This window comes from Lutra lutra, chromosome 6, assembly GCF_902655055.1.
Source record: "Lutra lutra chromosome 6, mLutLut1.2, whole genome shotgun sequence".
Taxonomy (NCBI): domain Eukaryota; kingdom Metazoa; phylum Chordata; class Mammalia; order Carnivora; family Mustelidae; genus Lutra; species Lutra lutra.
In genome coordinates, this window is record NC_062283.1 from 121459039 (window position 1) to 121474468 (window position 15430).

Consider the following 15430-nt stretch of genomic DNA (forward strand, 5'->3'; position numbering starts at 1 on the left):
GGGAGCCTGATATGGGACTCCATCCCAGGACTCCTGGATCATGACTTAAGCTGAAGGCAGTCACTTAACGGACTGAGCCACCCAGATGCCCCTATGTGTGTGTGTGTGTGTATATATATAAAACTACACTATACATACATATGTGTGTATGTATACATATATACTATGTCCCTATATGTGTGTTTTTATATATAGTATATACTTTATATATACTACACATACAATACGGTTCACATAAAAGTGTCTTCTTTGGGAAGAAATGGTCTTGTAATAAATTACCTACTTCTTTCATTCACAGACTAGCTAAACAGGTGCTAGTTCTGAACTGTTGCTACTGAAGCATAATACATATTCAACATTTTTAAATAGTCACTGATCGGAAGTTAATCTAAAATTTCTTTTTCTATTACTATACAGTTGATGAGTAGAATAGCTTACTGACTAGGACGACATATAAATGTTAAGTAAAGCGGCATAACAGTGAAATCCTACATACGAATAATAAAATTCCTCAGATGGTACAGCAGTTCCTTTAGCCATTCCCACTGACTAGACTATATCATTCATATTCACAAAATTTTAAGGTGCCAGAAGTAAACACATTTCTAAAAATCTAATATAGGAAGAAAACTTGACTTAGAAATTTTGGGCCAAAATAAAAAGTAATCGTGCTCAGAAATATTTTTTTAAATCACATCACCAAAGTGATTAGTCAACTTCCTAATCTTTCTCTTAAATAATACATTTAAAATATTTTTATTAGAAATAAATTATAATGCATGATCTTGAGGAAGTATATTAAAAGCTACTGTAGTGAATTTTTTAAAAGATTTTATTTATTTTGAGAGAGAAAGCATGCAAGTGGGGGGAGAGGCAGAGGGAGAGAGAATCTCAAGCAGACTCCCTGCTGAGCAAGGAGCCTCACGCTGGGCTCAGTCCCACAACCATGAGATCGTGACCTGAGCTGAAATCAAGAGTGGGATGCTTAACCCAGTGGGCCACCCTGGTGCCCCCGTGGTAAAGACTTTTTGTAAGACATCATATAATACTGCTTAGTAGCACTTTCTAAACAGTGCCCTAAGAAACTATAGTTTCCAAGAAATGTTGACAAATATTTCACAGAAAATTGGGAAACAGCACAAACCTTACCTCATCTCACCTTCACAGCATCCATTAGATATTAAAGGTTCTGAAGTTCGGCCGTAAAGAAATCTGCCTAGATGTGCTGAATTCATGGTATCCCATGCTTATTTCACCATAGATTTTTTTCTTGGCACATAACCTCTTCTGAAAATTGCTCTGTGATTATTTATATGCATTCTGGAAAATTCCCCCCACACTAACATGTGCCTAGTACGGAGATCTCTGCATATATTTGTGGTCCATATATATGGTCGACTAAGTGGATGGACGAATGTGTCTCATCTTGTGTTATTCTTTCCGTTCTAGCTCACCAAAAATAGTTCGGTGCCACAAGATCTGTAGAACCTGGGAACTAATTAGTAATGAAGGGATTGGCTTCTACAAAAACCAAATGCCACAGTACATGATACCTTATAGGTAACAGCAGGAAACACTGTGTCAAACTCTGGTTTAAGTAACAAACCAAACAAACTTTAAGTAAATAAATCTTATTTGGGGGAATTACTGAGAAAGGAGAGAGAAGTAAATAACAGCATGAACGCGATCTGCAGGTTAATTACAGACTCGTGTAATTTTAGAGTTTAAAATGAGCTGATGTCATTTCATTCCATGAGGATGGATTGTGAGTGTTTAGCACATATGATGGTTCATCTACCAGGCTTATCCTCGTCTAATTTCAGAGAGGCTGTGACACAAACCTATTTACCCAAACCTTCCCTTATATTCAGCAGTGTCCTGAAATGATCAATTTTGAAAGTGAGCTAATGAGATACTCAAGCTTATCTTATTATTCGGAAGTACAGAATAATACAAACAATAAAAATCATTAGACATTGAACAGCATTTTTATACAAATAAAATTTAAAACATCTCAGTTAGTCGTCTGTACAGATTTTCATTTGTAATATTTGTAACAGAAAGAGCTGTTTTATCTTTGGTGTAATCTACTCAATTTATCTGACCATATGACTGCTTTGCTTTTAAATTTTTCCTTAAAAATTTTATACCTAACACTGCACCAATTTACTTCACCAAATACACTGATAAAAATCTTCCTTCCTCTGAAAATGTCAATTTCAACATAATTACCTTTTTCCCTTCAAAATGTAATAAACCATTAATAGTATTCCTATGTACAAAACTTTAAGCCCCAAATTGAGACTTATAGGCAAAAATCTTAAATACACTTTCTGCTGTGCCAAAGGAAAAATCTTGGCCTCTATCCACATTTATAATATATATATAATAAATCATGATCTCTGATTAAAGTAATTTATCTTTTCCCTTTTGACTTGCAGCTATTCCTGTCAATCATCATCTCATTTGCTTATTGACATTAATGTACTGCTAGAGAACGAGGCTGGAAGGATAATATCACAGTTGCTAGAATAGTTCTTTAGCAATAGCTAACATTCTGTTAAGGGTCACTGACAAAATATTCAGAATGGCTGAAAAGAAAAGTTCTTCTGAAATATTAATTTAGTATTAAATGTGCTAAGAGAGGAGGAAACTAGATATAACACTGAAAAATGTGTGATAAATGGCTTTGAAAATGAAAATTACTAGTCAGAAATAGGTGTCCTTTAATACCGTAAAGTAAAACATGAAAAGTCAAACACTCCTTACTAATATACATGGTAAACAAATGAAATTTTTATTTGGTTTTATATCTCTTTGTTAGTATTACTATACTTATAAATATGAGTTTCCAATCTTTAGTTAATTCCTGGGAAACACCAAAAATAAAAACACTTCTTTAAAAAAAAATCACTTTCCCTTCTTTACATATTGGCTCCAAATTAATCACCCCACAAGAAAGGAGGAATGTTATCTTATCTAAATGTTTTTCCGCATTTTGTGTATTTTTTGGGTCTTACTTCAGAGAAACTAAGAGGTTTTTTACTTATGTTCATAGATTTAGGGAAGTATTTTAATCTACTACTAGCCACTGGGAAGATAATTTATCTTACCCAATGCTAATAAATATTAAAAAACTTAAGTCAGTTGATAATATTAATAACGATGGGTCATTTGGCTTCAAATTTTAATAGATAAGTCTACATATTTTGTCTTGTTAAGGGAACCCTTATACACTGCTGGTGGGAATGTAAATTGGTACAGCCATTATGAAAAACAGTATGGAGGTATCTAAAAAAATTAAAAATAGAACTACCATATGATTCAGCAATCCCACTTCTTGGTATATCCCAAGAAAATGAAATCAAGATCTCAAAGAGATATCTGCACTCCCACAATCATTTCCATATTATTCACAATAGCCAAGATATGGAAACAACCATGGAAAATGATTATGTGGGATGGATAAAGATTATGTGGGATGTGTATGTTTGTATGCATGTGTGTATGTGTATATAGATATATATATGACATGATTTATATATGATTTATATCATAACATATATAGCACACACATATAATATGGAATAGTATTCGGCCTTTAAAATGGTAAAGTGAGAAAAATAAAGGCTGAGAACAGATTTGAGAGTGGTGTATAAAATTAGAAATGGGCAAACCTGAGCTTAGTAATGATTTGGGAATATCCAAGAACAAAGGTCAAAGATTTGGTCCACCAGCCAAATTCGGACAGCCATTTGAAAATGGCTTTAACATGTTTTAATGGTAAAAAAATAAATAAGAATAAAATAAAGGAAGAAGAGTTTATTTTTTGACACATGAAAATTATATGAAATTAAACTTCCAGTGTCCATAAGCAAATAGAGTTTTACTGGAATGCAGCCACATTCATTTATATGCGGTCTATGGTTGCTTCCGCACCCCCTTGAAAGGGGTGAGTGGCTCGGGCAGAGACCCGCGGATCTCTCAGCTTACACAGTACAAATGTCAGGGGTGTAGTCATTAACTCTCCACATTCTGAATGCCACACATATTGCCACAACACCATGTCTTATTACCAGTGGACACCCATAATGCCAGAAAAAAAAAGAAAAAGAAAAAAAAATGGGGACTCCAAGTTTCCTGTGTTTAAGGCACAGTCCAGTATGGATAATTCTGTTACCACAGTAGATGGCAAAGCATTGTGTTTACCTTGCAATGACACTGTAGCTGTTCTGGAAGAACACTATACATACAATGGAATTATCAGATGAAGTACTCATCACAGTGGCCAGAAAAATGAGGAAATTTGAAACAAGTAATCTCATTACTCATTACAGAATTTCTTTCTAAAAATAAAAGAAAAATGAAAATAAAGCTGCAGCCAAGGTAAGCATCGAGTGGTTCATTCATTAGCCCCGCAAGGAAAGCCTTTTACCAATGGTGAGTTAATTAAATTGTTTTTTGATTCATCAGCTACAGAAAAGTGTCCAAAGTAAACTTGCTTCGATTATTTAATTAGGCTTTTGGCAAGAACAGTGGCTCGAAGAATGAGAACATTGGGAGTAACATCAACAGTCAATAAAAAAACAAGGCACATGATTCTGAGTCGTTTTCCCTGGCTCTTGCTGAGTCAACAGATGTTACTGCTACCGCCCCGTTCTTGTTGTTTATTGGCTACGTCAGTGCTAAGGCTGAAGTGACTGGAGAGTGAGTTTCTACAAATAGTCTGTGTGGAGCAGCTACAGGAAAGAAACTACAAACAAGAGTATTTTCTCAGAAGTTAAGAAAAAGGACTTCAGGGCAACCTGAAGTAGAATCTGCTAAGATGTGTCACATTTGATGGTCAAAATATGTGGGGAGCAAGAAAAAGGCTGAGTCGGTCAAATTTATAAAACTTGTGAACATGCAAAGTGTTGAAAACTCATACAAATAACAATGGTTATTTACTGTATTATTTATGGCAGCTGTTTGTGGAATACATGTGACCTGACCTTGTGCTAATGATCCTGCCCTCGGCAGTGGAGGTCACAGAACCAGCCTCAGCTGTCGTCCGTCGGCTTTAGAAGCTTAATATCCCGCTCTGTCCTACCACACTGCAGCCTGTCGGCTTAACAGTGGTAGTTATATCGTGAGTTTTTGAGTTCAAAACAGTTATTGCAATTTTTCTGGACCTGAAGAAGTACCTTCAAACATGATTACGGAACACGGATTGGCTTTGGAATATAGCCTTTGTTGCAGACTTGATCCTGTTTTGTAATGAATTTTGACCCAGAACTGAAATACGCAAAACATTGGGAACAGTTATTCCCACTGAATGTGGGATTCAGGAAAAGGTTTCTCCAGACTCAAAGAGCATTCTGGAGTAGTGCTTTTCAAAGAGTGGCCCTCAGACCAGCACGGTCAACTGACTGCTCATTAAAATGTGCATTCTACTGAATCAGAAGCTCAGGAAATAGAATCAGCAGAACACTGCTCATATGCGAAACACACACTAAAGTAATTTTGGTGACAACTAATGTAATTTGAATCACAAAGTAACACCGAGTAGCTTTATATATCTCTTGTGCTATCAGAAGGTAAGACAAGAAACCGTATCTCCATTCTCACACGAATCTGCAGCATGCATTTTCTGAGCTGAAACCATAGGTCCAGCAGTGGTTTTTTGGGACCCTGATGCAAATGTAAAGGAAATTTACATTTTTCAAATCTATTCAATTGTGCAGTTGAGGAGCTCCACCCAACCTTCAACTGGAAGTGATTAATCTGCAAGGTAATAGCACGCTAAAAGGAAAATACCAAAAGAAGAAAGAATCTAATAGAATTCTATCAGTGCCTTCCAAGTGATAAATATGCTCAGTGAAAATATTCTCATGGATTAACATATGTACTTGGCAATACTTATCTGTATGAAAAGATATTTTCCAAGACAAAATATGTAAAATCATACTAGAGATCAACATTAACAGATGAATACTTACAATCAATTTTGAGGACAGGAAATGATAACTTTGAATCCCAACTAAGTGAAATATTATCCTCCTCAAGAGTATTTTGTTCTTCTTGGTAGAAAACCGTTACCACAAAAATTGTTCTCAATTACTATGTTTTGAATTCTGTCAATCAAAATTTTGTGGAAATTTTTTTTCTATCACCATATAATACCCATACAATAATCTTAATTTTGCCTCATAGTCTGTTACAGAAAATGTGTGCTGACCAGTGCACTAGAGTCAGAAGCCACTCTGGACACATAAAACACGGGTTGAAAGCACTGACCCTAAATCCAGATGTCCCAGGCATGTATTATGGCTCTGCCACTAGCAGCGATGTGGACATACGTAAGTTCTTCCATCTTTCTTTGCCTCAGTTTCCTCAACTATAAGTCAGAATAAGTAGTGGTATCTATCTTACAGCGTTGCCTTGAAGATGCAGTGACTTAGGAAACGCAGAGCACACAGAGTGTGTCTGGCACAGAGTAAGCACTAACTTCATGCCAGTTGCTAATTTAAGATAAAAGTACGACTTCACCCAGTTGGTAGTCAATTTATAAGTCTCATCCTCCTAAAAATTCCACTGGATAAAACACTTAAAATGTTTACATACATTTGTGAGTGAAAAGAAAATCCAAGTGCATGAAGGTAACAATATAGGTCAACCCCCAGACCTGTCCCAACACCCCTTGCTTCCGCCATGAAATAGAAGATAGAATGGGTCATAGCCATGACAGCAACCTTCATACAGAAGGTTTCTTACATGGAAGACACTCTATTCCTATTTTAGTATTTCAAAAGTCACAATATTACCTTATTTATATTCTATGAAAGAATAAACACAGTACTAGTACTAGTACTAGTAATAATTTATAACCTTTACATGTTTAAAGTTTGACATATTATATGGTCTAACTCAATAATATATTCTTACTCATTCAACAAATATTTACTGAATGCCTAATATTTGTCATATGTATAAATTCACTAGCTTAACTACTTTGGGGGGAAATGCTTTCATGTCTATATTGTTGAGAATACCCTCAAAAATTGCCTAGAGACATATATTAATCATGCTTATTTTTTAGCTGCATGTGCTTTTTCTTAAATGACTACATGAAATTCTAGAATAATGTTGTCCAATATGATAGCCCAGGTGACTACTGAACACTGGAGATGTGGCTAACGCAACTGAGGTATGGAATTTTTTTTTTTAAGATTTTATTTATTTGACAGAGAGAGAGAGAGACAACGAGAGAGGGAATATAAGCAGGGGGAGTGGAAGAGGGAGAAGCAGGCTTCCCGATGAGCAGGGAGCCGATGTGGGGCTCAATCCCAGGACCCTGGGATCATGACCTAAGCTGAAGGCAGATGCTTAATGACTGAGCCACCCAGGCGCCCCTGAAGTATGGAATTTTTAATTACATTTCAGTTAACTACAATTAAATAATATAGCTACACATGGCTAGTGGCTGCTGTCTTATTGGACAGCAGAGTTCTACAGGATTACTCTAGGATGTACAGAAGTTGGAATTTAACATTTTGTTCTATGTGGGAAAATAAATATTGTTACACCATATACTTAGTTTTCTAGTCATAACAGCCTTGTCAGGGCACCTGGGTGGCTCAGTGGGTTAAAGCCTCTGTGGGTTAAAGCCCCTGACTTCGGCTCAGGTCATGATCCCAGAGTCCTGGGATGGAGCCCAGCATCGCATTACATTGGGCTCTCTGTCAGCAGGGTGACTGCTTCCTCCTCTCTCTGCCTGCCTCTCTGCCTACTTGTGATCTCTGTCTGTCAAATAAATAAAAATAAATAAATAAATAAAAAGAAAAAAAAAGCCTTGTCTTTTCACACCACAGAACATTTTCTGTTTACTTTTTTAGCAGTAGAACTAAATCAATTCACTATTTAACAAAACAATGTTGTTTGTTTTTCCTCCACTGTAACAGATTCCTAATTATTTAAGGTGCTAGGCCATGGGGGTGGAAAATATATATTATATATATATATAATAAATATATAATATATAATATAATATATATAATATATATTTTATATATAAAACATATATAGTAGTCTATATATAATATATATAAATGAAATCCACATATATATATATTATATATATATATAATATATATAAATGAAATCCACATATATTTCAGAAGTCTTAAACCTTTCCCCCTGGCAAATTTTTAAGGCATCTGCTTAACAACTAGAAAGTTTTTTCTTTAGTAGTTTACCTCTGTTTTCTTTAGTAGTTTACCTCTGTTTTTGATTATGCTCACATTTTTATACTGGTATGATCTACTAGTAAAATAGGTATATATGTCAGAAGGAAAATGGAAAAACTAAAATTTTCAAGTCGAAGAGTTAATGTATCACCTTTTCCCAACTAATTCTGGAAATTCTGTATATGCCTACACAAAACACTGGTCAGGTCATAAGGCTTATTAATAAGACATCCATATGGAGGTGTGAAAAATTAATTTTATTTTTAAATATCATGATACTTTCTGGCTCAACATGTTCCTTTAAAAATAAGTTAAAAGGTTTCCATATTACTCTTTTATTACACATGTAATTACTGAATAAAGAATATTACTGATTAACATAAGATAAAAATAATGTGAGCCACTCACATACTCTTCAACAAAAGTGCTTGCAATATTTTATGAAAACATTCATTTACATTTTTACGTGATTTAATGGACAATTTCATATTTTTCTTCAAAATCTACAAATGCCTTAAATGGAACATTAAGACATTCCCACCATTATATGAACTAAACAGAACCAACCCTAAAATAAAACCCTACAAAAGCACATTGATTTTATTATAGAACACATATTAAGTCACTGTGTAAAGCTCTTTTTTATGAACACTTTTGGAAAGCTCACGTTGAGTTCCAGCACAGCTCTATTATCAATCTGTGAACAGAAGGACACATCAAGCAAGGAAAGATCTTTACAAGATTCCAGAAGTTTTCTTAAGGATGCTGGACTTACCATTCTTGTTCCTGTTAAGACAAAATAAAACACCATAAATATCATATTTAGATAGCATCCTGATAAAGAGTCCCTTTACTATTTATTGTTTAAAATGCACTTAAATTGCCTTTTAAAAATGAACAGCATTTCTTTAAACAAAAGACATGCTTCAATAAACCTGTAAAAAAAAAAAACATGAACTGAATTCTCCTAGGCCACTTGGCATCTAGGATCTGTATTTTGTCAATACTCTACTCAGTTATCTTCCTTTCTACCTCCTACCCCTTCCAGTCAGCTCCTCCAGACCTTCTTCTTTCTGTCACCCAACTTTCCCTCAACCTGCGGGTCAGATCAGACGGCCAAGCTTAGAGTGATTTTCCCTCACAGTCCACACAGTGCAGTTACCGAGCAAGCACCCTTGTAGGAACTTCTGTGTCAGGCACTGGCGATGCACAGATAAGTAAGACACGTGTCTGCCGTAAGGAGCTCACTTACCAAAGCTGAAAGCAAATAACTACAATACAATCTGGTAAGTTTGACAGTAAGCGGTGGGTATAAAATGGCATTACTAGAAGTCAGATGATGGATGCTGGGTACCGTGTAGCCCAAGCTAAATGTGAAGACACTATGGGACGTTCGGAGAGAACAGCTCAATTACATACATTATGAAAACACCTGCTACCTAGAAGGTACTCAGTAAATACCAAATACCATTAGGCTTCGGGATATCTGTTATAAAAAAACAAAACAACAACAACCTTACTTTAACTACTTTCTAGGGAGAAAAAAAAATCACAATCCTATCACATAGTTAATCTATGCCTTTTTCCCTTTAAGAAATCCTTTGACTCCCCTCCCTGCCATGGGCTCTATAAGTGGTAACTATACGGCTCTCTTGACTGTGGCTGGCCCCCAGATTCTCCTGGGAATTCAGAATGGGAATTCAGTAAAGCCTTCAGTGCCCATAGATCTCTCCAACTAAAGACAAGAAAAACTGGTTGGGGCTGTTATATTTAGCCATGTGGACCAAGATAGAGGTGGCCAGCGTGACAAGGAAAGAACAAGGCAAAGCCAAAGGGAGAAGCAGACACAAAAGGGTCTGTGAGTGTACAAGGGCAGGGTGGGGAGGGGGCCGGTGCCTGGGCATGAAGGACAGGAAAAGAAAGAAAAAGGAAAAAAAACAGCTTTCTTGCCTTTTGATGGTTTTCCAGTCTTTCCCAAGGTCTGACCATAGCTAGCTCCTACCTAGGGATCGCAGAGAGACACCTCTATCTTCATAATCATTTCCTTTCCCTTACATGTATGTTAGCTTGCGCTGTTTCTGTTGCACAAGCTCAGAGAACCTCAGCTGAGACCCCCGGCTACATGGTGTTTTGCACCCACCCATTTTCTATTTGGTCATTAGAATCTGAGTCTCCCGATAAATCAGAAGACCCAAAAAGCCTAATAAGAGAATGTCAGGGAAGGCAGTCGGGAGACTGAAAATTGATGTAGGCTAGGGTGTCCTGTCTTGTGCCACGGACGCTCTGCACTTTTCTTTCCTTATCCACTTACGACACAGCTATGTTCTCAGCTCGCTCCTTCAGGGCTGGGGTCGCATCTCTCTTGTTCGCTGACCCATCTCCAGTGTTGGCAACAGCGCCTGACACGGTATATGCTCAATAAGTGTATAATAAATGAGAGAATGAAGGCTGGTGTTTAATTTCCCAATACCACCACCCTGGTTTAGACCCTTATTAGATGGATTACCGCCAGCTAATCTCCCTGATTCTGATCTCCTCTCTCTCCAATTCACCTACCACTTGTTTCTAGATTAATATCCCCCAAAAGCTCTAAATATATCACTCATGCCCTGAATTAAAACCTGATAATAGCTCTTCCTTGTTTAATTCTTTGCAGATTCCTCATCCTGGTGTTCAAAACTCTCCGTGAAAGCCTCCATTATACTAATGTTCTAAGTCAAATTAGATTTGACTATTCTCTGAAGATACTCTGTATTTTTAACTCCAATGCTTTTGTTTCATGCTATTCATTCTACTTAAAATGCTCCCCCCGCATTTCCTATTCACTTTTCAAGGATACCTTTCAAATACCTATTAACCTTTTTAATTAAACTTTTTCTTATTTCTCTAATCACACGTACTCTCCTTTCTTTGAACCCCCAAATGGCCTTGTTTCTGGCATGCATTTAAGTTATTTATATATTGTTTTACTTTTTTTTTTGGCCAGGTTATAAACTCTCTGAAGGTAGGAACTATATCTCACTCAGCTTTGTACTGATCAGTAAGCATTTTCGGTATGAAGAAGGTATGCCACTTAACGTCCATATGTGCCAGTTACAAAATGACAAAATAATCACTGTCAGCTGGGGCTTAACTAAGAAGCTGGTTTTGTTTTTGTTTTTTTTTAGTGGATTCAAACACTTAACGATAAAAGGAAACCATAAATCAATAAAAATGAAAATACAGCATAGTGGTTTAGGAGCATAAACTTTGATTCAAATTCATATGTCCTGGGGAGCCTGGGTGGCTCAGTGGGTTAAGCCTCTGCCTTCAGCTCAGGTCATGATCTCAGGGTCCTGGGATCGAGCCCCGCATCGGGCTACCTGCCCAGCGAGGAGCCTGCTTTCCCCCTCTCTCTGTCTGCCTCTCTTCCTAATTGTAATCCCTTCTGCTGTCAAATAAATAAATATAAAAAAAAATTCATATGTCCTTACTAGCCATGAGATCCTGGGCAAATCACATAAATTGTTTCAACCTGTTTCCACTTCTGTGGCTATAAAATACCTCATACAGTTGTTGTGAGGGTTAAATCAGTTAATATATGATCACAATAGTATAAACCACAGAGCGCATTGTTGTTAACATAATTATTATTATTATCGATATTTTTACTGTGTCCTTCACATTTGAAATAAGATGTCCAAAAACATTTATTTACATGTATGGCCCTCTTTCAGCTATAATTTGTTTTGGCTTGTTAATGATACTTCCTTGCTCTTCTTTTCTGAGTACAGTTGACATACAATGTTACATTAACTCCAAGCGTACCAGGTAGTGATTCAACAAGTTTATACATTATCCTATGTTCACCACAGGTGTAGCTACCATTTGTCACCATACAATGCTATTAATATCATCGACTATATTCCCTATGCTGTGCCTTTTAGTCCCCTGACTCACATATTCCATTTTGCCCATCCCTCCACCACCCTTTCCTCTGACAACCATCAGTCTGTTCTCTATAGGTCTGATTCGGCTTTTTGTTTGTTTATTCATTTCCTGTTGTTGTTTTAAGATTCCACTTATGAGTGAAATAATGTTACTTATCTTTCTCAGTGTGACATGTCACTTAGCATAATACCCTCCATGTTTCATAAATGGCACAACTGCATCCTTTTCATGGCTGTGTAATATTCCGTGGTTTATCGTTATGCCACATTTTGGTTCATCCATTTTTTTATTTATAGACACTTAGGTTGCTTCTATATCTTGGCTACAATACATAATGCTACATAAATATGGGCGTGCATATATCGTCTTGAATCTGTGGCTTTGAGTAAACACCAAGTAGTGGAATTGCTGGAACATACAGTAATTTTATTTGTAATTTTTTGAGGCACTTCCATACTGTTTTCCACAGTGGTTGTACCCATTTACATTCCCACCAACAGTGCACGAGGGTTCCTTTATCTCCACATCCTCACTGGCATTTATTTCTTGTGTTTTTTATTTTAGCCATCCTAGTAAGTGTAAGGTGGTATCCCATTGTGGTTTTGATTTACATTTCCCTGATGATTAGTGTTGTTGAATACCTTTCATATGTCTATTTGCTATCTGCATGTCTTCTTTGGAAAAATGTCAATTCAGGTCCTCTACCTATTTTTTAATTGTATTGCTTCTTTGGCATTGTTAAGTTCTTTATATATTTTAGATATTAACTCCTTACAGGATAAATCATTTGCAAATAACTTCTCCCATTCAGTAGGTTCCTTTGGTTTATTTTGCTGTGCAAAAGCTTTTTACTTTGATGTAGTTCCAACAGTTTATTTTTGTTTTTGTTTCCCTTGTTTCCCTTGCCTTAGGAGACATATCAAGAAAAATCTTGCTACAGCTGATGTTAGAGAAATTATTGCCTGTGGTTTCTTCTAGGATTTTTGTGATTTCAGGTTTCACATTAGCTCTGTCATCCATTTGGGTTTATTTTTGTGTAGGATATATAAGGTGGGCCATTATTACATTGAGGTTATGTTTCCCACTTTATTATTATTATTATGTTGAAGTTTATTCCACTTTGTTGAGTTCTTATCATGAATAGATGCTGAATTTTATCAAATGCTTTTTCTGCTTCTATTGAGATAATCAGATGACTTTTTAGCCATTTCTTCTAGGATGTCCAGTTTGTTGGCCATATAAGTTTTCACAGTATTCTATTTGTATTTCTGGTGTGTCAGTTATTACTTCTCCGCTCTTATTTCTGATTTTGAGTTCTTTCTCTTTTATTTTTGGTGAGTCTGGCTCTGGGTTAATTGATTTATCTTTTCAAGGAATTAGCTCTTGGTTTCATTGATTTTTTTCTACACTTTTTTTTTTGTCTCCATATCACTTATTTCTGCTCTGATCCTTCTGTTAACCTTGGATTTTGTTTGTTCTTCTTTTTCTAGTTCCTTTAGGTATAAGGTCATATTATTTGAGATTTGTTTCTTGAGGTAGGCCTGTATCACTATAATTTCCCTTTGATCTGCTTTTGCTATGTCCCAAAGATTTTGGACCATAGGTTTTTGTTTTCATTTTTCTCCATTTTTTAAAAAATTTCTTTTGATTGCTTCATTGACCCATTCATTGGTTGTTTAGTATCATGCTGGTTAGTCTTCAGGTGTTTACATCTTTTTTAGTTTTTTTCTTGTGACTTACTTCTAAGTTTTCTTTCTTGTGATTTATTTCTAGTTTCATACTGTTGTGACTGGAAAAGATGGAAAACATGCATGGTATGACCTTAATCTTCTCAAATTTATTGAGGCTTGTTTTGTGGCCCAATATGTGATCAATTCTGGAGAATGTTCCATGTGCAATCAAAAAAAAAAATACATTCTGTTGTTTTCAGAAGGAATGTTCTCTATACATCTGTTATGTCCATCTAGTCCAATGTGTCATTCAAAGACATTATTTCCTTGCTGACTTTCTGCCTTGATGATCTATCATTGATGTAAGCAGAATGTTAAGGTCCACTACTACTGCTGTATTACCGTCAATTTCTCTCTTTACATCCACTAATGCTTGTTCTATGTATTTAGGTGCTCCAGTGTTGGGAGCATAGATATTTACGAGTGTTACATTTTCTTGTTGGATTTATCCCTTTCTCATTTGGGATGCCCTTCGCTGTCTCTTATTATAGTTATTGTTTTAAAGTACATTTTGTCTGATATAAGTATTACTACCCTCTCTCTCTCTTTTTTTTCCCACTTCCATTTGCATGGTGAATGTTTCTCCATCCCATCACTTTAGTGTCTTCCTCTTCAGGTCTGAGGTGAGTGAGTCTCTTGTAGTCAGCATAAAGATGAGGTGGGTTTTTTGTTTGTTCGTTTGTTTGTTTTCAAATCCATTCTGCCACCCCATGTCTTTTGATTGGAGCATTTTGGCCAATTACATTTAAAGTAATTATTGATAGGCATGTACTTATTGCCATTTTATTATCTGTTTTCTGGTTGTTTTTGTAGTTCTCCTCTATTCCTTTCTTCTTTTGCTCTCTTTCCTTATGATTGATGCGTTTCTATAGTGTTACATTTTTTGTTTGTTTTCTCTCTTTTTGTATATCTATTATAGGTTTGGGTTTGTGGTTACCATGAGGTTCATAAATACCATCCTAAGTGTATAGCAATCTATATTAATTTCATGATCTTTAAGTTCAAACATTCTAAAAACAAAACAGAAAAAGAAAAAAAATACCCTTTTCCCCCCTCTTCATGTTTTATGAATATGTTGTGCTACCTTACATCTTTTTATTCATAATTTTCTAATCTCTAATTATGGCCATTTCTTTGCCCCTAAATAAGTTCCTTTAACATTTCTTGTAAGTCTGGTTTAGTGTTGATAAACTCCTTTATTTTTTGTCTGGGAAACTCTATCTCTCCCTTAAATCTGAATGACAACCTTTCTGAGTAGCGTATTTTTGGTTATAGGTGTTTCCCTTGCAGCACTTTGAAGGTATCATGCCATTCTCTTCTGGCCTGCAAAGTTTCTGCTGAGTAATCAGCTCATAGTCTTATAGGTTTTCCCTTGTAGGCAACTTTTTGTCTTTCCTTTGCTTTTAAGATTATCTCTTTATTGTTAACCTTCGACATTTTAATTATTATGTGTTGTAGTGTGGACCTCCTTGGGTTCATCTCGTTTAGAATGTTTTTTGATGTGGATGTCTACTTCCTTCCCTAGGCTTTGGAAATTTTCAGCTA

The 15430-nt window shown here is 35.9% G+C and overlaps 1 protein-coding gene across 1 annotated transcript in view; it reads right to left on the reverse strand.

Moving 5' to 3' along the window:
* Positions 1–8461: 8461 nt before the first annotated feature.
* FBXL4 (F-box and leucine rich repeat protein 4) overlaps positions 8462–15430 on the reverse strand; it is a 77852-nt gene continuing 70883 nt past the window's right edge. The window contains exon 9 of the mRNA XM_047733672.1: positions 8462–9011. Coding sequence (XP_047589628.1) covers positions 8848–9011 — 164 coding nt within the window. The 3' untranslated portion in view covers positions 8462–8847. The remainder of the gene's footprint in view (positions 9012–15430) is intronic.